Source organism: Mixophyes fleayi, chromosome 5 (genome assembly GCF_038048845.1).
Source record: "Mixophyes fleayi isolate aMixFle1 chromosome 5, aMixFle1.hap1, whole genome shotgun sequence".
Taxonomy (NCBI): domain Eukaryota; kingdom Metazoa; phylum Chordata; class Amphibia; order Anura; family Limnodynastidae; genus Mixophyes; species Mixophyes fleayi.
The window spans coordinates 275191476-275217783 of record NC_134406.1 but is presented as its reverse complement, the minus strand read 5'-3'; the positions used below and the strand labels follow the sequence as shown (position 1 = coordinate 275217783).

The window sequence follows — 26308 nt, the reverse complement described above, 5'->3', positions numbered from 1 at the left end:
GTGGTGATGTCTCTCAGCTGTCTCTCAGTGTACACTCTCGGTCTCCATGGTTACATCGTGGGAACCGGAAGTGGGCGTGTCATGTGACCGGCCCGGCGGCGGCTCGGGGTCTCCCCCTCACGGTTCCGCGGTGCTCGGCCCGGACTGACCTCCCCCCCCCCCCCCCCGGTCTGCGGTTCCCGGGACCGGACATGGTACCGGAGCGGGCGGACGGCGGACACCGGAAATGCGTCATCAGCTGAGAGCAGGGGGCGGGGCCGGGTCACAGGGCGTTCAGTGTCACTCCGCTTCCCGCCGGGTCACAAGATGGTGGACGAGCTAGAGGAGCTGGAAGACCTGGTGCATGTCACGGTGGGCGACCTCCCCAGCCGGGGCTATGGCGTCATGGAGGAGATCCGGCGCCAGGGCAAGCTGTGTGACGTCACGCTCAAGGTGCCCCCTCCTCCCTCCCTACATATATATATATATATATAATATACCCCATCTCCTGTACTGACCCCCTCCCCAAATATACCCCATCTCCTGTACTGACCCCCAATATACCCCATCTCCTGTACTGACCCCCTCCCCCAATATACCCCATCTCCTGTACTGACCCCCCCCCCCCAATATACCCCATCTCCTGTACTGACCCCCCCCCCCCAATATACCCCATCTCCTGTACTGACCCCCCCACCCCCCCAATATCCCCCATCTGGTGAACTGACCCCCCTACCTGCCCCCTTCCCAAATCTCCCCCATCTCCTGACAGGTGAGGGTGAGGGGCTTGAACTAAATTCTGAAACAGATAAGGAGCCAATGAAGGGATTTACACAGAGGAAGATGTGCGGTGGGAGAGGAGTGTGGGCCGAGCCGCAGCTTCTGGATGGGTTCAGGGTCAGGAAGACCAGTGAGGAGGAGGTCGTAATAGTCAAAACGAGAAGTGATGAGTGAATGGACCAGGTGTTTGGTTGCTTCTTAGAGAGGAAGGGACCGATTTTCATGATGTTTCGGAGGAGGAAGTGGCAGGATTTGGTGAGGGGTAAAGATGAGGGGCCTTGGAGTCAAGGCTGCAGGCTGGGGTGATAGGAGAGAGTGTTGTCAACCAAGAGGGAGATATTGGGAGGAATAGGAACATTAGCAGGAGGAGAGGTGATAAGTTTGAGGAAGTGCTGTGACATCCAGGTAGTTACAGCAGAGAGACAGCTGGACACCTGGGTTAGGAAGGCGGAAGAGAGGCTCAAGGGAAGAAGATAAATTTACATGTCATCAACGTAAAGGTGGATTTGTTGGCCAAACGATTGAATAAGTTGGCTGTGAGAGATGGTGTAGAAAGAAAAGACCAGAGGACTGAGGACAGAGCCTTGGAGGACTCCACTAGGAAGGAAGGGAGGGGGGGGGAGAGAGACGGAAGCAGAGACACTTAAAGAGCGGCCAGAGAAATAGAAAGCAAACTAGGAAAAGCTGTTTCGTGAAAACCTTAGGAGTGGAGGCTGGTGATGAATGATCATCGGTGTCAAAAGCAGCAGAGAAGTCAAGGGGTACAAAGAAGGGATAAGTGACCTTTGGACTCCTCTGAGAGTAAGTCGTTAATTACTTTACTGAGGGCAGTTTTAGTTGCGTGAAGGGGAAAGGAAGTCAGACTGTAGATGGTCGAGGATAGAGAAAGTGGACCAGACGAGTGAAGACAAGTCGTTCTTGAATTTTACAACCAAAGGGAAGCAGAGATATGTGCAGAAATGTGAGTGAAAGGATGGGAATAAGGTTGGGGGATTGGATGTTTGAGGCGGGACAGGGTGATATGTGGTGGAGGGAGGAACGACAGCAGATAGAGGGGATAGACTTGGGTCTGTAGTATCGAGTAATGATGTGGGGAAGTGGGAGGAATTGTTGAGTGGAAAGTAATAAGGTACAGGAGATGTGATAATTGAGTCCTTTCAAGGTCATGAAATAGGAGAGCGGGACAAAGTCCAGTCCAAATCCAGTTCAGACCCCGTTTCAGTTCTTCATGCTTGTGGTGGCAGGCAAAGCCTCATGCAGGCTTGAAAATACAGTAATTAGATAGAGGACTCTGGATCAGCTGTTGCAGGGGAGGGGGTGGCTGATCAACAGAGGGGGTGTTGCAGGGAAACAAACTGACAGCTCAAAAAACAGACTACTTGTGGTGTGAAGCATGCAACCAGGGAGAGAAGAGTAGGGTTTCCGGTTAATGTTGAACGCTGTCCTCCTGGTGCAGTGGTTGCATCAGGTAGAGCATTTTCCTCCATATTACGTTATCAAAATCCTCCCCAATTTCCTATAGAGTCTCCTAATACCAGCACCATTCCACACCCCAATATCTGGTCCTCTCCTATACATTGATCCCACAAATCTCAGCCCTCATTTCCTATACAACAATCCCCAAATATCCAACCCAATCTCCTGGAGTGCCTCATACCACCAATATCAGACCTCCTTTCCTATACATTGATACTACAAATATCAGGCCTCATCCAAACCCCAGATGTCTGGTCCTCTCTCCTATACATATGGACACCCCAAATATCAGCCCACATCTCGTATAAACTGACCGCCCCTTCATCTTATATATGCTGGCACCAGCCCCCACTACCTGACACCCCCAAAACTCTCCCTCATACTAGCCATACCTCCTAGGAGCAAACACCCCAAATGCAGAATGTCCTGCATGGTACCCACAGATACCCCTATGTGTTATACATACTGCACACTAACCCAACAGAGCTCGTTCTCCAACTAACCCGATACTCATTACCAAACGTCCTCACATTTTTTTTACAGACATTTGTTTCCGAACAGATATTAGAAATGATCTTTGTTAGTGGAAATCTCCAAGCAGACAATGTTCCCATTGTATGTAAAGTGGATTTCTGACTGTAATATGTCTAATTTCCATATAGTCTCTGGTATGTGTCTGCCATTAGTCCCTCTGTCATCTCGTGATCAGGGGTGAAAATGTTATGGTATTATATTATTTGATTATCAGCTCTTTACATGTATGCTGTTTCCGGCTCACCAATGTATTCACATGGGGTCTGCTATTGAATCCCCAAGTTATATCTTGCAAGTCGGTCTAAGATGATACCTTTCTGTGATTCTCTTTCTACTTAACTTAATTGCAAAGTGATGGGAAATTGCTGTTGAACAAGATATGACCAACATCTGAGGACCACAAGCAGCAATCTGAAGTCCATTACTTATTCTCCTGGATATCTGCTGCGTTTAACACTTGATCACTCTCTTCTCATACAGACGCTGCATTCCCTTGGTTTTCAGAACACTGTCCTATACTGGTCCTCGTCTTACTTATCAACATACTACTAAAATAACCCAGTCTTCTTTTATTAGTGTGTTTCTTACCAATTTTATAGCACTGTATGCTGGAGCTATTTAAATACATGTTGATAATAATAATAATTTTTTGTACCATACTTCTTGTCAAACAAATAACACTGCTGCTTCTAAAATGAAAGCAAACAGGCTGATCACTATCAAGTATAATAAACTACTGACGAGTACTTTAAATATACAAAGGAGCAAGCAACGTGCTTTCTGTAAATGCGGTTTGAATCCATGTGTTTTCCATTTATAGGAGTCACTGTCAATATAAACATTTATAAATGTCTGATCAGCCTGTAGTCGGAGATAACTGTGTATCAGGGAGAAGACAGGACATAAACTGTGCTCTCTATGGGAGATTACATTATATTATATCACAGTTGCTGATGGTCTCATCAGTTACATTTGATTGACAAGTCTCATATACTTGCTACAACAATGTATCATATACACTTCGCTTTACTTGTATAAAGACTAATGTAGGAATAGTTACCAAAACGTTTGTGTTGTCCTAATTATCTCCTAGAATGTGAATTGGGTTTGTAAATATGCCAATGTAAGGAGTTGGCTTAGAGAAAACACTGAGCTGTGTAATTATTCTGTTGCCTGAAGCAAATCTATGGGTGTAACAGAGTTTTATTGTATAGAAATGAAGTTTTATTGTGATCCTGGGATAGAGCGTAAGCCTGCGGTCTCCCTTACCCTCACATTGCCTTGTCCTGTAGCAGATTTACAGGTCTCCGCTGAAACCCCAGATTCTAGGAACATTGTTCGGAAATGAGCTTATTTTATCGTTCCTGAACACTAAAACAAGGACAGTCCTGTATAATAGTCGTCCGGTGGTCCCTGCTTGTTACCCCGGTATAATTTCCCATGAGTGTGGCCCTCGCAGAGCACCCTGCGTTATTTATTTTACGGCAGGAAAGCTAATAACACAGCTTCCTCTCATCCGGAAAAGCAAATATGCAGGAACTGAGGCTATCGACACAAGCTGAAGCCTGTATATTGTTTTATACAAAGTAAACTACTCTGCGAGTATATTTCTCATTAACTCTTCCCCCCCCCCCCCCCCCCCTTCCAAGAAGTAGTAGTACCAGGGGGTCCAAGGGAGGCAGTTTAATGCCCAGGACCCCAGTAGAGGCTCAGCATACTGGGGCTTGTAGTTTCACAACACCTGGAGGGCCGCAGGTTGGACAGGCCTGGTATAGACATAGAGAGGACCTCCTGTGAACTTTGTATTCATTCCTATGGATCTGGCGTCATCACTCCTGCGGGTATAATGAGGTGACGTGAACCAGTCTTCACTTAACAAGCTTGACGTTCGTTTAGCTGCTTACAGTAAGATCAGCATCAAATCCTTATCTTCCCGCATGTATGTCGCTGTGTATAATATCCATATGTCCTCTATATATAGCAGATTCCAGCCCTGACTCTCTCCCACTACGACCTGTCTGTCTCTCCTCTGTGTATCTTTACTACACCATTACAGAAAGAACATTTATTGGAGCATACGCACTATATTATCTTCTTTGTGCTTCCATCATGCGATTTGACATTATTAGCACAGCTTATTTTTTTAATTGTGGCACTCTTCATAAACTAGTGTTGCCCCCTGGTATTTATCAGTAAAGTTATTGGGTCTTACAATAGATTGCTTGCGTGTGTCAATGTCCTCGTTTCTGTATCCCCATCGAAATATACTTGTTCCAGCCTAAATTTGTCAGTGCCCCATTGTACATAAGCAAAAGGGATCTATTACACGCTGTCTTTCCAGGAGTTGTAAAACCACAAGTCCCAGCAGACATTGCTAGCTGTTGTCTTGCTATTATAGTTATCGTAGATTTGTAAGACTCCACAGTGCTCTGCAGCGCCATACAGGAGGGAAAACAGGACAAACATAAAACAGGGATATACAAGAGAGACAAAATAGACATGAAAATTTGCTGCAAAGCATGCTGGGGCTTGTAGTTTCGCAACACCTGCAGAGAGACAGGTTGGCCAGGCCTGCAGTAGGGTATCTGCTTCCCACCCAACTAGTATAACAGGTCAGTGGTCTAGTAGACTGGTTCACAGTGATGGTCGTTATAGCGATGTTCATATGACCGGATGGGCTTCTCCACCGGTCTGTTGGGGAAAGAAGGACGAAGAGATAATCTTCCTGCACAGTTTATCTGGGTTTCTCTCACCGTCAGTAACCGTCCGTTACTCACCACTCCTACTGGTGTCACCAGACACTCTGACTGCACAATAGTTTGGGATTTCAGCTGCCAGCAGTACACTCTTTTGCGGTGCCTAGAACCGCATACTTCTGGACTAACTGGTAAAGCTACTGCAGCACCTCTTTGCTGTGGGCTGGCTGGTACCTCCTGACCACCTTACTATGGATCAGGACTGCTGGGTCGCAGGCAGAGCGTTGACTCAGACGCTGGGTTCAACACAGGACAGCCGGGGAACAGATTAGAGTGTAAGCTCTTATAAGTTGGTCACAGGATCCAGCAGGCACCAGGCCTCAGGCAGAATCTTCAAGCAGTGATGTTTTATTGCTCAAGAGTCCTGATAAGGACCTTTCCACACTAGTTTAGAGGTATTAGTGATCATCCAGAAGTACAGACGGAATACTACAGTTAAAATACAAATACATTTCTTATATACTGTTTCTGACATACATGTTAGCAGTGAGTCAACCAGCCCCCTTCCTAGCTGGCACCACAAAGTCTGAGATATTATATCTGATATTTAGCATACGGATGTAATTTATTCTCTTATCTTGGACTTGACATAATGCACATTAAATTGTGATTTCCTAAATTACTTGTTGGTTGTATTATTCAGTAGTTCGTCTATCTTTTTAACAAGACAGGATCATTATCATCAGCTATTTATATAGCGCCACTATTTCCGCAGCGCTGTACAGAGAACACACTTAGATCAGTCCCTGCCCCATTGGAGCTTACAGTCTAAATTTCCTAACATACACACACACAGACAGGGAGAGACTTGGGTCAATTTTCATAGCAGCCAAATAACCTACTAGTATGTTTTTGGAGTGTGGGAGGAAACCGGAGCACCCGGAGGAAACCCACGCAAACACAGGGAGAACATACAAACTCCACACAGATAAGGCCATGGTCGGGAATCGAACTCATGACCCCAGTGCTCTGAGGCAGACGTGCTAACCACTGAGCCACTGTGCTGCCACAATACAGTGGCGCAGTTGAAATAAATGTCTACAATAATAAGTGATCCAGCCACAGTTCCTGTTCCACAGGCTTTTTCTTTTAGCGGTTGCTGTTTTTTTGGGGGGGGGGGTTTGTGTTGCGTTTAGTGGATCCCCCCAGTGAAGTTAGGTTGTGTTATCCAGTACATATCACCAAACAAAATCCCTATCTCCTACACAGCGTTATTAGGCTAAGATAATTTCTTCCGTGGTACTAATCCTACAGAGGTGTTCAGAATATCTGAGATGTTTAGCAGAGTGTATACCGAGCACGCAGCATTGAATGACACAACTTGTTCACCGTAGCAGTCGCCACCAGCCAGTATATTTATCACATTTAAAAGAGTCATTTATGCAGATAATAGTTACAAATTTCCTATTTTTTCCTTTAATAAAGATGTCTTAAGTTTCTGAGCTGTCGCTATCCTTAATTTCTATCATCGTCCATGAGCCTCTGAACACTGGAGGTTTGAGACTGGTTTTCCTCCTCTTCCACATAGTAGTCTATTCCACGATTTGCTGGGGGGAGTTTCACATGCGGAGGATGGAGACATCAGAGTGTGTTGTGTAGAGGCCAGAGAGATGTCCTGGCAGAGTCTCACGGCGTTCCTGGACCAATCCGCTGAACGTATCTCTGCAACATCAAGACCTACGCGTGTTCCTTGTTTTCCTTGTTTCGTAATGCGGTAACAATGCCGTCATCACTAACACTTCTGACTTATAATCCTGGATCCAAGAGGTTTGCAGCAGTATTAATTGAGTGGTAACAAAATTCTTACTAACTGTTAATGTATTTTACTTGTAAGCAGAGATGCAGATTCTCAACAACAGCTGCTTGAAGACATAATCATGACGTCCTGCGCTTCTAACTCTTCTGGGTACTTTAAGATTTTCTATTATTACTGTTCCTTGAAGAGTGAGCGTCGTTGGGTTTTTCGTTTATGTAATTAACAGTTGAATGAAATCATGACTGCACCCAACTGGTTTTACTGCAGCGTGTGAGTGCAACAATTTCATTCTTTGGTTCTTCCTAAAGATCACAGCTACATCTTTACATGTCTCATCGTTTCTTTGTTCTATAGATCTTTTCCAGATCCAGCTTCATGATAACATTGAGAATCTGTTTGTCTATGGAATACAGACCCTGTTGCTGTATCATACGAATGTGTATCTGTTCCCTTTATTACTCTGTGACACCTAGCAAAGCAAATCCTTTACCACACGCTGCCGTCTGTAGGACCTCGCGGTTTACTACCACTATACCCGGTATGACGCCTCTTCTCTCCTGTTTCTGTCTAAGGCACTATCACAAAGTCACGATTCCCTCCCCGCACACTGTCCATCTAGCTGTAAGTACGGTGAGGCAGAGCTTGTTGTTCTTTCCTTGGACAGACTACATTATATATGTCCATAATCTGGTTCTCTCAATATCTGCTGCGTAAACAGTGTGATGGTCGCCGTAATTCCATCACCACGATCTTGTCAGTGATGCCCATGAAGGACAGGACCCTCCTTACATACAGGATGTTTGGTCAGCCTAGTGGCACTTGGAATGGGCACGTTATTTGTAGATCATCAGTTTTTGTTCTCAGAATTTGCACCTTGGAAACAGTCTAGAAGTTGGTTGCACCATTTTGCTGACGGTGATAAAGTAATGTCTAGCTTGTGTATATAAACACTAAGCTCATTAATGCAGCCAAACTCTTACCTTCCTATATAAAAGTATACTATCTTTCAGCTGCTTCTGTAATTTTGGATGTCAAGCTCACTGGGCCAGGAAGATGCAGGTTCCAGCTCCAAAGCCTTGAATGAATTCACGGGCACTCCCTTAACCGCTCAGTCAATCACACGCAGTTTTCCCTTGCTAGCACAATGTGATTAGCTGACGGTGCTTTGATCACACATTAATAACAATGAGCATTGCTATGGAGCTCCATTCACGTAGATTGGCCATAGAAATGAATGGGCCATAGATGTCAATGGGAAAAGTGCAGCACAATGCTGGGTAAACTGCTTGCGTTACCCTCCATGTACATCATGTACTCCCATAGAGTGAGCCAACTGGGGCGCCATGTTTTGATTTCATTGAAATGGAACATGCGGCCTTCAGCACATCTTGCTGCAATGCAGGTGCAAGTATGAATACAAATGTATTTGGACCCCATAGCAAGTCAGGGACAGTATTAGGACACCAGTGGTTAATTGTCCTTATAAATTACATTTATATATTACTTTTGAACCTGTAATAGTCCTTAATATAAGACAAGTACATAAAGTGTCAGTTTATATGGGGCAATGTACAATATGGTGCAGGAGCTGAGGCTCTGCCTCTAACCTGGACTGTAAGGGCTCCCTCCAACCCACCCCCCACCTCTTTACCTTTACCAATCAAATAACTCCCCCAAATCTATGTCAAATGACATTCTATTGAAATGTTTTTTCCCATTGGTGGGACCCCCCCCCCCCCTCCCCCCACCACCTTAGACTTTCCATTACGCTACATTAATATTTGTGTTGTTTTGTCAAATTTGGACTCATTTTGTTTTTTGGTGAAAGTTTTAATCAACAGTGACCACTGACATAGTTTGTCTGTAAACAACACATGTTGCATACAGATGGCAGAACCTATATGTGAGAATGCAGCTTCTTCATATATAGCGATGCTGACTTACAGCGTGGGGGTCATGGGTTCGATTCTAACCAGGGCCCTGTCAGTGTGAAGTTTGTATGTTCTATCCGTGTATGTGTGGGTTTCCTCCGGGTGCTCCAGTTTCTTCCCAGTCTCCAAAGACATACGGATAGGTTAATTGGATACTGACAAAAAAATAATCCTTATGTGTGTGGTAAGGAATATAGATTGTAAGCTCCACTGGGGAAGGGACTGATGTGAATCATTAAATCTACTCTGTAAAGCGCTATATTACTAATAATCTGGTTGCAGCAGGGTGTGTTACGTTCGTTGCAGTCAGACGGTTTCTTTGACATCGGGCACTTGTGTTAACGTCTGTGGATATTGCAGCTATCGCTTGTCTGACGTTACCTGATGGAGCTGCGCTGTAAGCCCCACTGTCTGTGCACTAAGCAGATTAGTGCTTAATTCTGCTTGATTAATTGGCACATTCTGATCACTCGCTGCTTGTGGAACAATACTGACGTAAGGCTTCCTATTAAGAGACGGGGTCACTTAAGGGACGTTGCTGGGTTTTTCCATAGACAATGTTCGCACATGTTGTAATACATTGTCATCATCTGCCGACACACTGCGCAGGCAGCCATGTTGTGTGCTGTACTAATAGTCATTCACAGCTCACTAGTTCCTAATGAATTGATTGGGTGAATATTGGTTCAGTCCAGAAATGTCTGCCTCCGCTGTGCAGGTGATCTCATTGTTTCCAGTACAACTGTAAAATTAGCTAAATTAATTTACATGTGCACAGTATTTAATCCTCGCTATCAGGGAGAACAATGAGGGTTTTTCCACGGATCTTGGTCATTCTCCAACACCTTGAGATAGAGACACCACACAGCAGATCTGTCTCATATTGTATTGTTGTGTCATAGACTGGATCTGAACTGGGCAGCTCAGCCCAGAAGTGCACATTTTAAATAATTTTGGGCTTTGGGAGAAACTGAAATGATCTCAGTCTTTTGGGGGTGTCAGGGACTTGTGTAAGTGCTGTGACTACTTCCCTGGCCCGTGCTGGTCCCCCAACCCCCCTTAGGTCACGAATGCGTACGGATTGCTTCAATAAGGGGGTTTTTAGCCGTTGCAGATCTGTATATGGAAAGTATTCCATACCTTGTCAGACACACTGGGGAATTTGCTACAACAGTGGAGGAAGATTCTTAATACCTTCCATGAAACTATTATATGTCGCACTATATTCAGAATGTAAACATGCCCATTTTTAAACTTTTTTTTTTTTAGTCTATAGTAAGTCATTTTCCATTCTTAGAAAATATATTTTATGGTCATTCCTTTTACAGTGAGTCTCTCCAGACAGGATTCCTAAGTATGTAGTATTAAGTCCCCAAAAAAACCATAAATTACATAACATTTTTTGTATATTATTGCGGCTTAACTGAGCCACACCCACTTTTTACTGATTAGCATAAGAGGGCGAAAGTGAGGAGGAAAATGTCAATATAACTTTATAGAATAAGAAGTATATACGGAGAGGAGGACTTCTCTGAAAACAAGTAAATGCAATGTTTCCCTTCCTCCTTTTATATAGAACACCCCCTATGTATTACTAGCAGATATTTCCAGATATGACTGATCTTCAATGCACGGTGGCTCAGTGGTTAGCACTTCTGCCTCACAGCACTGGGGTCATGAGTTCAATTCCCGACCTGGACGTTATCCTTGTAGAGTTTGTATGTTCTCCCCATGTTTGCGTGGGTTTCCTCCCACACTCCATCAACATACTAGTAGGTTAATTGGCTGCTGACAAAATTATGTGTCTCTGTGTGTGTGTTAGAATTTAGACTGTAAGCTCCAATGGTGCAGGGACTGATGTGAACGGCAGATATTCTCTGTACATCGCTGCGGAATTGGGGGTGCTATATAAATGGTGGTGATGGGCGGTATTTTGTTTTCTCTCTACTATTTTTATTCAGTTTTATTCAGTTTCATGTGAATTCAGAAATAATAGCAGAGTAATTGTGAGTTTTAAGTCTTTATTTTATGGCTTTCTCTATGTTTCCATTAAGGTCGGGGAGCATAAATTCAGCGCCCACCGGATTGTGTTGGCGGCCTCGATACCCTACTTCCACGCCATGTTCACCAACGACATGATGGAGTGTAAGCAGGATGAAATAGTGATGCAGGGGATGGACCCCAGGTAACACGTTCACACCGATCACATCAACCGTACACAGATTCTTATAGTACTATATGTGTATTAGTCCTTGTGTAATCCTAGAACCTGTTACTTTGAGACCAGAGTGCATTGTGGGAAAGGGAGGGGCTCTTCCATACATCATCTCTTGACTGTCAGTAATAATAGGGGCATCGTAGTGATGTGTATTAATGTTATTTTTGGACTTTCTTAGGTCCCTGCCGATATCTTACATAACCTTTTACATGGTGTCAGAAATATCCCTTATGCTACACCCAATCTCTTTGTATTACAGGAAGATTACATGCAATAAGATTGACAGGGGACAGATTATAAGGAAGGGAAACAATAGCAACTGTACTGAATGGAGAGCTATTCAAGCCGATTTTACTAGCGCCATCATAAAAACTAGATAATGTCCAGTAGCAAAAATATGTCTATACACTCTGTGCTGCTGAGGGACCCTGCTCCTTCCACTATATAACTCTCAGTCTGTGGCTTCCTGTTGCCTTCATTCCCCTCCTCTATCATGTCACTGCCCCTGTCACATGCAGCCCCGTCCTCACTAACACATGACCCATCTCCTGATATACTCTGTGCTGCTGATATTTTTTCAATGACTGGAATGTTTATACTTAAACATGTCCAACATACTCTCACTCCTCTGCAGCAGGCTGCCAAGTTAGGAGGGAGGAACTTTTCTAACAGCAGGCAGAGTGTGAGTGACATCTGTCCAAACTTGCTGTGCAGAGCTAGTGTGGATTGAATGATTTGAGGTCTGTTATGTCTCAGCAACTTTGTCTTAACTTTGTCAGATCCTATGAGGACACTGTCGTAAATAAGTAGGAGAAGCTTCTGATGTTTGATGAAGGGGGGGGTAGTAATACTTTTTTGCGAGAGCTGCAGTAGAATGTTAGGGTAGCACTGAACAGTATATTCTACATTCATTAGTAATAATCCACATCTCCCTTTCCCCCCTCAGTGCTCTGGAGTCTCTGATAAATTTTGCCTATAATGGGCGTCTAGCTATAGACCAGCAGAACGTGCAATCTCTCCTGATGGGCGCCAGTTTCCTGCAGCTGCAGAATATAAAGGATGCCTGCTGCTCTTTCCTGAAGGAAAGGTAGGTGGTTAGTCGAGGGTGGCACTGAACAGCGAGGCCACCGGTCTTTTCTTCCAGCTTGCAATACATTTGTCATTTCTTTTGATACCTAACATTTTAGTGTAATCTAGCGTAGGGAACATTTATAAGGTGTTGGGAGTGAGGATGATGTTATTTCTGCTTAGTGTATCCCCCTCCTCGCAGGCCTGAATAGACCTCAGGCGACCTTACATCTCTGCACCCCCTGCCCGCTTATTTTTGCTCTAGCTGACGTATTAGCATTTACTTACCTGCACTTAGACCCAGCAGCTCTACCCCCTGTAGGTACAACTTGCATAAGCTGCATAGAGGTCCCGCCTGGGTCTCACTCAGGACTTCTGCCACCAACGGGTACACAGCACCTCAGAGTACCCTCCGCTAGTAGGTGGGTGTTTAACAGGTTATATGGGAACCGCTGTGAACCTCCTATGATTGCCAAGTGGCGTTGTACACACAGACGTAATGCAAATTAATTGGTTAGTTATGAAAAATAAACTTTAAGGGAATATTTCTAGATAAAACATAGGCTGTGGTTTAAGTTGACACGTGTATAACGCACACTTAATACACACAATCTGTCACACTGGGGGGTCTCTACCTTATTACAGATACATTTCTTTTACAATGACCTTTTTTTTTGTCTCCCTACATTTCAGTATTCTGTCTTTTTAGATCCCAATAAAATGTAAAAGACTATAACAATATATATTTCTTTTGTAATTTTTCCCATTGAATTGTTTTCTGTCTTGTCTCAGATTACACCCTAAGAACTGCCTGGGAGTGCGTCAGTTTGCGGAAACGATGATGTGCGCGGTTCTGTACGACGCTGCAAATCGCTTCATCCACGAGCACTTTGTGGAGGTCTCCATGTCGGAGGAGTTCCTGACCTTGGCCTTTGATGAAGTGTTGGAGCTGGTCTCCAGGGATGAGCTGAACGTAAAGGCCGAGGAACAGGTAATGAGGTTCAATATCCTGCTCCACTTATCTTGTGCTGCTGAATTCCAGATATTTATAGAAATGTGAAAGATCTAGTTGGATAAAAACACCCACAACAATAGTTGGGGAGGCATCTTTTTTTTTTTTTTATTTAGGAAAACTCGTTTCTGGGTAATTTTACAAATGAAGGAACCAATCGGATTCTGTAACTTTTCTGGTAAACATCTGCTGCTACTAGCAGCACCTGCTCTTCTCTACCTATGGAAGAGGTTCAATAAATATCCCCACTATAGTTATGTGACTTCCTGCTGTCTCCATCCCTCTCGTCACATCATGTCACTGCCCCTGTCACATGCAGCCCAGTCCTCACTAACACATCACTCATCTCCTGTTATACTCTGTGCTGCTGGAGAACCCTGCTCCTTCCACTATATAACTCTCAGTCTGTGGCTTCCTGCTGCCTCCATTCCCCTCCTCACATCATGTCACTGCCCCTGTCACATGCAGCCCAGTCCTCACTAACACATCACTCATCTCCTGATATACTCTGTGCTGCTGGAGAACCCTGCTCCTTCCACTATATAACTCTCAGTCTGTGGCTTCCTGCTGCCCCCATTACCCTCCTCACATCATGTCACTGCCCCTGTCACATGCAGCCCTGTCCTCACTAACACATCACTAATCTCCTGTTATACTCTGTGCTGCTGGGGACCCTGCTCCTTCCTCTATATAACTCTCAATCTGTGGCTTCCTGCTGCCTCCATTCCCCTCCTCACATCATGTCACTGCCCCTGTCACATGCAGCCCTGTCCTCACCAACACATCACTAATCTCCTGATATACTCTGTGCTGCTGGGGGACCCTGCTCCTTCCACTATATAACTCTCAGTCTGTGGCTTCCTGCTGCCTCCATTCCCCTCCTCACATCATGTCACTGCCCCTGTCACATGCAGCCCAGTCCTCACTAACACATCACTAATCTCCTGATATACTCTGTGCTGCTGGGGGACCCTGCTCCTTCCACTATATAACTCTCAGTCTGTGGCTTCCTGCTGCCTCCATTCCCCTCCTCACATCATGTCACTGCCCTTGTCACATGCAGCCCTGTCCTCACCAACACATCACTAATCTCCTGATATACTCTGTGCTGCTGGGGGACCCTGCTCCTTCCACTATATAACTCTCAGTCTGTGGCTTCCTGCTGCCTCCATTCCCCTCCTCACATTATGTCCCTGCCCCCGTCACATGCAGCCCTGTCCTCACTAACACATCACTCATCTCCTGATATACTCTGTGCTGCTGGTGACCCTGCTCCTTCCACTATATAACTCTCAGTCTGTGGCTTCCTGCTGCCTCCATTCCCCTCCTCACATCATGTCACTGCCCCTGTCACATGCAGTCCTGTCCTCACTGACACATCACTAATCTCCTGATATACTCTGTGCTGCTGGTGACCCTGCTCTTTCCACTATATAACTCTTAGTCTGTGACTTCCTGCTGCCTCCATTCCTCACCTCCATGCCCTCCTTGACAGGTTTCTCTCTGTATGTTGTGTCTTCTGTTCTCTTGCTCCATTATTTGCATTATCTTCTGCTTGTGTATTGCTGACCGTACGGCGCGGATTCTGTGGCGCCTCATAAAGTAAATGGTGATGATGTAACAATGTTCCTCATGACCACAGTATAGAGTGATGTCCCTGGACATTTACAGGCTCTCTCTCCCCTGGACAGGTGTTTGAAGCTGCGCTGGCGTGGGTGCGCTATGATCGGGAGCAGCGAGAGGTCTTCCTGCCTGAGCTGCTCACTAAAATCCGCCTCCCCCTCTGCCGCCCTCAGTTCCTCACAGACCGAGTCCAGCAGGACGACCTGGTGCGCTGCTGTCATAAATGTCGGTACGTTATGCAATAGTTTCATTTCGGCAGTTAAAGGCCTGTGAGTGATTAGTTAATTGTGGTGAAATTCTACCGGCAGTGTCTAGAAGGCCGAAGAAGTTACTGTATTCCGTAATGTTACATCCTGGTTTGTGTGTTTTAGGGACCTTGTAGATGAAGCCAAGGACTATCACCTCATGCCGGAGCGTAGGCCGCACCTTTTGGCGTTTAAAACTCGGCCTCGATGCTGCACATCTATCGCCGGCCTGATCTACGCTGTGGGAGGACTGAACTCAGCAGGTACCTTGCATCCCTCATCTGTGGGGTTATTACCTTCCGGTACTGATCAGTGTGATCGGGGGGGGTTGTGTGTGGGAGTAACCAGATATTACACAATACACCCCACTTCCAAACACAGACTAAACAGGCACATGTAGTATTGCCCGGTAATCAATCCCCCCCCCTCCCCACCCCCTTTTTAATTCTATACCAATAATAGAGAGAACTCTGCATTATAGTTTGGTACATTGACTACAAGTTGCTGTAACAACAGATAGTATATCATGCTGATTTATAGAACATACATTGTGCACATGTGAGAAGATACTCTCTCTCCATTATAACCAGGAATGGAGAGATCTTTTTGTTGGGTTTCATATAGTGATTAGAAGATAAACGTAGCATAAATAAAGAAGCTTTAGATTGAGATTTAGGCACTCGTCTCTCTGCCGGGGAAGGGGTTACACAGTAGGTGGGATTATAAGATAATGGGGGGGGGGGGGCACGTTTCTTTGTCAGAAGGTTACGGTTCCTGGTCTGTCTACATTCTGCTCTGTGATTGTGTAAATTGTGGCACATTCTTTTGTCAGAGACAGAAAAAACATTTCCAGTAAAGTACATGCATAGTGTGTGCTGAGCCCTGGGCTTCATTTAAATATTTAGGTTTCTGGATATGCACGCTATGGATAATTTCAGACGTCATCCAAGCATGTATAAGTGGCCTGTGATTAAATAGTCAACTTGCCTGCAGTCCCCCTGGATATACATTGAGGTATATGGTGAAGGCGTCCTCTGATTGGACAGGTGCTGCCTGATTACTCCCCATCTCCAACAAGTTTGGAATGTTTCCTTGTGGCCCTTCTAGAAGCGGCCCAGGCGGGAGTTATCGGTCTGTAGGTGTTTGTGTTTATCAGATTATTTCTTCATGTAAAGTGAATCACTGTTAAATGTTTAAGACGAGTAGCACATTTCTACGCAGGCGACTCCCTGAACGTGGTGGAAGTCTTCGACCCGATCGCCAACCGCTGGGAGAAATGTCAGCCAATGACGACTGCTCGCAGCAGGGTGGGTGTGGCCGTGGTGAACGGACTCCTCTATGCTATTGGCGGCTATGACGGCCAATCGCGTCTAAGCACTGTGGAAGTCTACAACCCTGAGATGGATACGTGGACCAAAGTAGGAAGTATGAACAGTAAGCGGAGGTAGGTACCTGCCCACCCCTCGTTAATGGAGCGCGCTGTATGGGGACACCGGGAATCTTATATTATATAGATGGTACAAATAACGCGCCTAGCTCTGTTATAAGACATTTATAAAATATTACAGCATTGTCTTTGTTATTAGGATAGCGTTAATATTCCCTTTGAGAATATTCGTGTAGACTTTTCCTGTTTTTAGATTAGATCTATTTCCCTCTGATAAATGATCTGTAGTTTTTTCAATTAGAATTTAGATCCTCATTTATTAATTTTCATAAATGCAACATTCTTACACATTTCTAAAAGTCCAGTTATCATTCTGCAGTTACTGACAATACTTGGTTTAATGTACAGTAGATGCATCTATACCATAAACCACTTTCCCTATAGGTTGTAAATTTGTTATCCAAACCCATTTTATTACTGTGCTGCGGAGTATGTTGGCACTTTATAAATATATCATTGTGTATAGAAGATGGACCCACAATCTAAGTCCCGGGCCCCCTGGATTAGACTGGGAGCAGGGAACTCGGAAACCATCAGAACTTTGTACGGATATGTTTGTAGCCAGAGTATTGTATAACTAGGATGGAATTGTTAAGCTGGAACGAGATGTGACGTTACTAGAGATATGGAAGATGGACCCTATTTATGCAATATAATTTATTACACTCTGTGACTGACCTGCATGCCCACGTGTCAGACACGTGTCGTGTTCAGCTTTGTCTAATTTGGTTTGTACTGATCACCATTGTCGGTAGATGACGAGACATCACATATCGCTATATCAGTTTGTTGTCAGTAATTATCCTTATTACCGGTGTAATATTTAATTCTTGTGATTCCAGTGCGATGGGAACGGTGGTACTGGACGGACAGATCTACGTTTGCGGAGGGTACGACGGCAACTGCTCCCTGAACTCTGTGGAGACATACTCACCGGAGACAGACAAGTAATTCGGACTCTGCTCTCTCTCTTTCTTTTCCAAGCAGTCTCCGCATACTGAGAACAGCTGTCTAGTTTCTGTCTAACATACCCAAATGTGTGCCGGGTACACAAGTGTGGAGAATTGCGTCACTAAGCCCTGCCCCCTAAATGTGCATCACCATTATGTATGACGACGCGTGAATCACGTCACTAAGCCCCGCCCCCTCCATTAATCTTTTGAAACTGGCTGGGACCCGGGAGGTCGCCTTACTGACATGGGAGGCCAGGAGGACTCCCAGAAATTAGAGAGTCTCCCGGACATTCCTGGAGAGTAGGCAATTATGCGGGAAGCACCCTGTACAACATGTCACCTCAGGAGCACAAGAATTTCAAACCTTTGTTTTACTACTTAACATGTGATGTTACATAATACGCTGATGTTAGACTTTACTGACTATATAATTATATATAATTAATCAGATGGACGGTGGTAACGCCCATGAGCTCCAATCGTAGTGCAGCTGGGGTGACGGTGTTTGAAGGCCGGATATACGTATCGGGTGGACACGATGGGCTACAGATCTTCAACACTGTATGTACCTTACATCCGCGCATCTGTCGCTTATTATATTATATATTACACAACCGTTGTTTATATAGAAATTACTGTAAAAAATATTTGTATAAACTGAGTTCTGATGTCGTCATTTCCGTGTTCAGTATGAAAAGTGTTGTATCATAGGAATATTTCACTCCCTTATGTCAGTTATTAGGGATTTTAGTGACCTGTATAATCGCAGTTGACCAACGCTTCGTGCCTTCATGTGACGCAGATGTCCTCAGTGTCTTCTAATGTCCCTGTAATTAACTTTATATAAACAGTATTTGTAGCGCTACATCGATGACTTGTTATGTTGGTGATGCAGCCGATCGGTCCCCTTCCAGCTGATTCACACAGGTCATTTCATCAGCACAAAACAGTTGATTTCTGTGCCCCAGTCAATGCCTGGATCAATACACAGACGCCAGCATGACCCACATCACGAGGGAGCCCATTGTCCCACTCACATCCTATCTGCATTAACCTGGACTCTGTTCACTGATGTAATCATCGTGGTTTGTCTCCACTATTTATCCAACCCCAGGTTAATTCAGTCAAAAAGTACCAGGCAAATGTCTCCTCAAACGGTTCCTGTTGACCTGTTTAAATGCGCCATGAAATCTGACCCCCCAAATACAAGACTTTAGGGGGTGATTGGGGTGTTTGGATCTTAAATTTGCCTTTGACACCTCTAGATAAATCCACTCTCCTGTGATAATTTTTGAGACCCTTTTATAGAAATAAAAATTGCATGTGTTAAAGCTTGTCATTTACATGTAAAGCCACACATGTATGTAACAAAATGAAATGTAGACTAGTATATCTTATAGCGCTAGATGCTCAAGAACAGGATGAAGTGTCTCAAGTGAGGAGCAGGATAGGGCCATCGTAATAACTTCTCCTTTATGTAGGGTCCCAGCGTCCTGCAGAGGTGTCTTAAAAGTGTAAAACGATCTCTGGAACATAAAGCTACATTACACAAGAAGTACCGGGAAATCCCAGTTACTGAGCGTTAAATCATTCACAAGTTATCAATCAGTATAATCTTTATTTTTAATAAATTTGTAGAACCATAATACAGCAGAAGAGTAATTTTCTTTTTTTTGGCCACAATTTGGACACCAAAACCTTTTTACACAATAAAGAATCCTGCGATTAAATCACTAGATGTTAATTTGTGAAGGACCCTAATTGTTAGGCGAATGATGCATTATATTACTGCTTATAATACCTCTGTTTACCCTCCACAGATGGAATATTACAACCAACACGCCACTACATGGTACCCCGTGGCAAGCATGCTGAACAAACGGTGCCGCCACGGATCCGCCTCGTTGGGCAGCAAAATGTTCATCTGCGGCGGATACGACGGCTCCGCCTTCTTGAGCGTCGCAGAGGTTTACAACTCCATGGCGGACCAATGGTACCTCATAACCCCCATGAACACTCGGCGCAGTCGCGTCTCTCTAGTAGCTAACTGTGGCCGCCTCTATGCCGTGGGCGGCTACGATGGTCAGTCCAACTTGAACTCTGTAGAGATGTATGACCCGGAGACCAACCGTTGGACGTTCATGGCCCCGATGGTGTGCCACGAAGGTGGGGTTGGGGTGGGCTGTATACCGCTCCTGCCCATATAGCAGCTTGTGGACCACTCCAAGAAACGTATTCCACAATTCCGGGAAACAGGCTCAATGTCCGTTTTTATTAATGTGAAATGAAAGACTGAGGTACATCTCCAGGTGCTCAAGTTTATCCTCCGTTGTGTTATATCCTTGTGTTTTCATCATATATATTATAAAGAATGTATGTATGACTGCTCTATCAAGGTCTACTGTCCCCATGTAAGGGAAGATAGTCCGGGGGGTCCAGGGACAAACCCGCCTTTCCTGGATGACAACGTTTGTGAACTCATTTGTATAGCTTATGCACCAAAGTGATCTGTGTGCTATGATTGGACTGTCCGGGAGCTTGCAATTCTTCATTACTGTGTACCTGAAGGTTTAGAGGTTATTATGATGAATATCGTGCCATAGTTTCCTGTAATGACCCAAAAAACTCTCTAGGTGCTTCTTGCTCTGAAAGCGCTCTGTGCAATGTGTTCTAAGTCTCCCATTGGTTTAAAGTGTTCCTGTCGCCTACATCTACTGGAGGCAGCCATTTTGTGTTGACGACAAATATATATGAGAATGCAGCTCAATAGGATCCTGTCCAGTCACCGAGGCTCCTAATGAACTGAGTTGTTGTAATTATTGGTTAAGTTCCACCACAAAATGGCTGCCTCCTCTCTGTACAGGAAACATGCAACTTTCCGCTAGCAAAACAAGTTGTGTCCTGGTGTTAGCAGTGGGATGACTGTCACAGTGCATCTGATATATGGTTGTATTGTAAATAATATATTGCTGCTTCTGCTGCTGTTTTGACACTGGCACCAAAGCTGATGAATCCCTACCAGTACCACTTTCACAAGTAATGCATCGCATCGGGCTCTAGTGTCCTGGCTGGTGTAGGCCATAGATTTGTTAGTTCAGTATCATTTTTAATATTTTATTAGCGTGCAGTGACGGGTTCTTCTGGTGCAAGAGATGCCTCATTTCTGATTCCAGCAATAAATATTTTGGAAAGGGTTAAAGCTGAAATGTGGGTGTAATACTGTTCATACAATGAAAACCACCTGCTGTTTTCTCACAATTGACCACTGGGGGCACTGTTCCACTGAATGTTATGAATATTTTATTTTACTTCTAAATATACAGTTATGTATCTCCTGCTCATTTTATTAATTTATAGAGGGGAAAAAAAACGTTTTGTTTTTTTTTGCAGAATAACTACAGGTTTCTCTGATCAAGAAAATCTTAGTTAAGTAAGTCTTGTTTTTCCTCTTTCAATTGTGAATTTATTTTCTAGAGATCTAATCTTTTAAATATAATAATGAAAAACTATACAGGGAGGTGGGGGGGGGCATATTGCCTAAAGTGGGGTGCAGGTGTAACGCTCTGTAATTTACATATACTATATGGATTGGTGGCTATGTTTACGTATAGTTTCCATGCTTGGGTACAAAGTCGTCAGAGGGCGCCTTATGACATAGTGAATGGTAGTCAATCTCCTCACTCCTGAATGTCACATGCTCTGTGAAATGTACCAGGATCAGAGCACCTCTCCATAGACTCTCATTATTGTCCTTGTCTTCTCTTTGTCTTCTCTCTGAGCCCTCCTGTTACTCCTAATGATGTGTGATAAGTTTCATTATAGTTCTGGGGGACAGCCTGATGGCTAAGGATGAGCATTAAATCATACCTCCCAGCTGGCCCGATTTGAGGGGACTGCCGATTTGGGGACAGTTGAGGGATATGTCCACCCTCTTCGGTGCTGCGAGTGCACGGGGGGGGGGTTTAGAGAAGGAGGCTGGGGGACAGCTCAGCAATTGTTACGTGCTGGGCACATCCTGGGGGAACATGTTATGTCTCCAATGTTATGTCACACCCTTGTCCTGTGTGCACGCTGTCCAAAATAACATCATACTCTCTCCAGGGGAATATCTGTCTATACTTTCCTATGTATTAGGCAGCATTAAGCAACTATCATTTTTCTGGTTATAGTGCCTTTAGTATAGGAATGTAAGTTTCCCATTAGCTTGGTGTTTATATGCAGCATTTTAATGTATTTATATGTGTGTGTATTATACATGTATTTGTGTATATGTGACCTGTGTAGACAGATGTGCTGTAACAGCACATTAGGAAATGATTGACGCGTCCTCTCCATAACCAGCAGGATTGTGAAGAAATAATAAATTCCGGCATCTCCATTTGTGATTGTATCCTTACACTAAAGAGCAGAGGCAGGCAGTGCATGCTTGTTCTTGTAGTTCCACAACAGCCAAGAGCCAATCCTGCTATAGAGAAACCTGATGTCATTAGATCGACTGATGTGGGTTACGCTGACCTATCATGTAACAGATGGGAGGTGGTGTAGCTGCACTAAGTACTCCTTATACTAACATTGTAGTTAGGGGGGACATGTGCACTGATCCACATCGACCAATCAGCGATTCAATGTTATCCACCTAGTGCAAGATAGAGAATGCAACCAAGAGCCTGATTGGCTGCTGTAGTTTGGTGCAGATTTAGCACCTAGATGTATTGTTAGTAAATAAGCCCCACTGTCTCCGACATAACCATGGCAACAGAACGGGATGATTCCACTGAACCCGTAAATAAACAGAATATTTTTACCAACATAACAATACAGCAAATAAGGCTTTGTACTATAAAGAACAGAATCGATCTGTTGTAATAACCTTTTCTCTTCCGCTCAGTAGTGTCGGTTATGTAATAGAATGCCTGCTGAATCTGTCTCCTTCTCTCCTACACATAGGATTTCATTGGCATTGGGAAGGGAGATTGGAGACATATCATTTACTTTAGAAATGCTTAATTTTTTATGTATTATGCAGTTATAGATCATCAATTCATGGTGACAATCCACTGTCTGTATCATTTATCATAAGGGTTTGATATGATAGGGTACAGGCTGTATATTGTATCTGTACTGTGTATGAATGGCCAGTCTGCTGCTTTCCATGAATGTCAGAATATTAGGGGCATAGTGTATAGAAAGCAAGATCCTCTCGCTGTATTACATGCTTATTATATCCATGTATTGTTCTACTTCTTCCTGTAAGTCAAAGCTGCTGACATCAGGGTGTTGGGTATTTGTAGAAGACTACATACTATTCCCACCCTCTCTTAAAGAGAAGAGTCTTCAGGTAGATGTAGTTAGATACTTGTTGCTAGATTGTATCCAACCAGCAAAAACAGTTGGGAGTGTGCTTTTGTGAAATTGGTTCCTTTGTATATTATGTCTAAAACTGTTGTGACTCCAGTTGGTTGAATCCGCTTATTACAGTATGGTTAAGAAGGTTTTTTGGCCTTGCCTACCCTGTGCCACCTCTACACTGACATCCTGATACTACAGACCATTGTGTTACAGTAGGGACATTTATGATGATCTGAATCATTGTATCGTTGAGAAATAAATGAGATTTATTGACCGAGACTAGATGACGGCTGGATCGCTGATGCTAGAGTAAGTGCTAGCTGAAAAGCGACCTCTATTGCAGCCTATACATTTACAGGAAGAGTAACTCTGTGCTTTCCATGCAGGGAGAGGTGGGATTAAAGAAAAGTACATCTCGGATAGCTTTCTTTAAATGCCAACGCTTCTTGTAATAACAAATGTTTGTTAAAGGACTATTAAACATAAAGTGCATATATATATATATATATATATATATATATATATATATATATAATTAGAGAGAGAGAACACTAGACACTTCTCTAGCAGTCTGTAATGCTGGTGATACATGTTTTCTTGCAGAGCACATTTCTACGTATGTCTGCAGTGCCTATTGTAGTCATTCTACAAAGCTACACACAGATTAGCAGAAGATTAAGGGTGGAGCTAAAACCACATGTAGCCAATCGGAGCGTCAGAATGTTAGCTGCTGCACACATGCATAGGTAAGTTGAAAGTGATATTACCTAGATATTAAAGGTAACATTACAGGGCAGTGATTCGAGTTTCCTGTGCGGAATAACTAGTGCCCATTACCTCTCTCTACCCAAAGCTGTAGGAGGAAACTTCTGAGGTCTGTAATGTTGGACATGTTGAAATGTTCTGGAAATGTCATAGTGAGGGCACTTTGGTTGGTTACAAGATGCCTTTCTAGACCAAATCAACTTGTATTTAAGGTATCGTTTTCTTTAAAATGCTCATAAACCTGCTCCATTTGTGTTTCTCTGTTTTAAAGAAAATAAGTGAGGGGACGGTCGGGGCAATTGCCCCCCACCCAGCAGCAATGTTCATCCAATTAAATTGGGGTGGAGAGGTCCGATCATCAGGAAAGGTGGCGGGGCCAACCACATCAGCCAGATTGAAGGAGGGGCGTGGCTATATAAAATTGCCCTTCCGCCCCCTAAAAAAAAAGTCTAGGTCTGCCCCTGATTTTAATGTCGTATTGGATAAACCGGAGCACCGTGCTTTCATGAGGCAGGATAAAACGAAGGGCTATGCCGGAAAGGTCAGCACATTTACACCCTTTCCTCCATATTGGCCTCGTCTCAGTCGCTGTGCGCGGCCGTCCGCCGTGGTGAGTACTCGCACATCGCATTATGCGCCAGGGAATGTTTATAGAGACCGGTGCAGAGGAGAGGTGATTACTGCGCGTTACAGCATCTTTTTCCTGGTCACCAGTTTCTATAAATTCCCCCCAATTTTGTTGTATGAAGAGACAGCGGTTAATGGCGCTTTGTGTATTATAACGATGGGTGTTTATAATGTACAGTGTCTGCTGAGTGACGCTATTCTTGGCTGCTAAATGGAACAAATTTAAGGAAAGAATCCTCAAAATATTATCAGTTGTGTACTTTTAAAGAAAGTTCGACTTTGTAGTTTTCTTTGTAGCCATAAAGTACATACTGTAATCCGGGTGGTGTTTGTGGTCTGAGGCTGTTGCTGTATCGGTGGAGCGCTGTCAGTCGCTGACTAAATCTTTCTATGGACCGAAATAACACAACTCCCAGAATTCCAGTATGAAAAGTCTGTAACAAACATTCTGGCACCTGATCTGCCAAGACCAGGAATTGGGATGTGACCATAGTGTTGTCCCCTTTGGTCCATCGGGGTGGTGGGGTCTCGGTGTTGAGGACAACTCTAATAAGAGCACAGATCATGTCGGCAGATGTCCAGAGAACCCGACGAGCCACAACAGGGCAGCTATATGTACTTGTATAAGAAACCAGAGATTCTTTAGCTTTAACGTGTGGGCTTAAAAACACCCATCTGATTCTTCCCTTTAATGTTTACGCTTATGTGTGTGCTGTAAAAGCCAGACGTGACAATTGTGTAAATGTGAAATCGCTGTGTGTGACACAGTACTGTGTGTGTGATTACAGCTTTATCGCCTCCTTGCAGGCTCTTCAAGTGATGATTGTAAGTCATTTTTTGTTGTATTTTTATCTGTTTAATAAATGAAAGTGATAGCAAACATTGCACATGGCATCGGTCTCTTATCTTTAATGTAATGTGAAGATGCTGAATTACATTTACCAACATTTTGGCAGAAACATGGTTAAACTGTATACTATAATCAGTGGGATATTGAGGTGTCGATGACCATTCAGGGCTGGAAAAATCCAATAGTAGTCAAGGGATTACCTGGGGAAAATTTTAAATGTTTAATAATTTGTTTTTTAGCCCACAATACCTCCAATTTAGAGACCAGGGCAGTTAGTTGGTGTTTAGTGTCCTATCAATATCTCCTCCGATATGAGGTTAACTTGAGGCAATTCTGCATCTGCTTATTCCCATCTAATAACCTTGGTTATAATGTATCTATGCTGACAGGCGGAGGCATCTCCACTGTGTAAGTCAACAACGACCGACACAACAGTCAATTACAAGTGATACAAAATGAACACTGTCGGGTATCTTCTGTCATAACACTTTCTAAGAACATCAAGAGATCTCTCAAATGGACAAACCCAATTACATCAATCAAGCACAAACCAATTCCAGGGAGCGGAGTCTAAACTTGGTGGTATTTTAACTGCTAATAAACAAGTTCGGCTTCCACAAGTAGACATAATGGTAACAAATCAGAATACTAAAGTACCCGGGTTTCTTTCTCGGCACAAAGCTCCAGAAACAAGGAATAGATGATATAACACTTCCATGTTGTTCCAATTGACCCATATTTCCTCTAATTCCTCCTGTCCTGGGGAAAATCAAGCAGTACTAACGGTTATTTTCCCATTTTAGCCTTGGAACTTTCAGAGAAAGGTCATGGCCTCTACCTCTGCGGATGAATTTACTAAAACGAGGTCCAGTTTTCCATAAAAATGTAAAACCTCTAACTTTAGTGGCTTGGTGACTGAGCGACAGTGCTCAGGAATAA

At 43.9% G+C, this 26308-nt stretch overlaps 1 protein-coding gene across 2 annotated transcripts; it reads left to right on the top strand.

The window, feature by feature from the left end:
• The first annotated feature begins 112 nt into the window (after positions 1–112).
• KLHL18 (kelch like family member 18) lies at positions 113–25403 on the top strand. 2 transcript variants are annotated; one of them, XM_075214170.1, is made up of 10 exons: positions 113–432; positions 11267–11397; positions 12377–12517; positions 13291–13489; positions 15202–15362; positions 15505–15641; positions 16600–16822; positions 17668–17772; positions 18228–18339; positions 19599–25403. In XM_075214170.1, exons 1-10 carry the CDS (start codon positions 307–309, stop codon positions 19983–19985), a joined length of 1722 nt encoding a protein of 573 aa, XP_075070271.1. In that variant the 5' UTR covers positions 113–306; the 3' UTR covers positions 19986–25403. The 2 variants fall into 2 exon arrangements, with proteins under 2 accessions (XP_075070271.1, XP_075070270.1); XM_075214169.1 differs by having other exon boundaries at positions 16585–16822.
• The last annotated feature ends 905 nt before the right edge of the window (positions 25404–26308 follow it).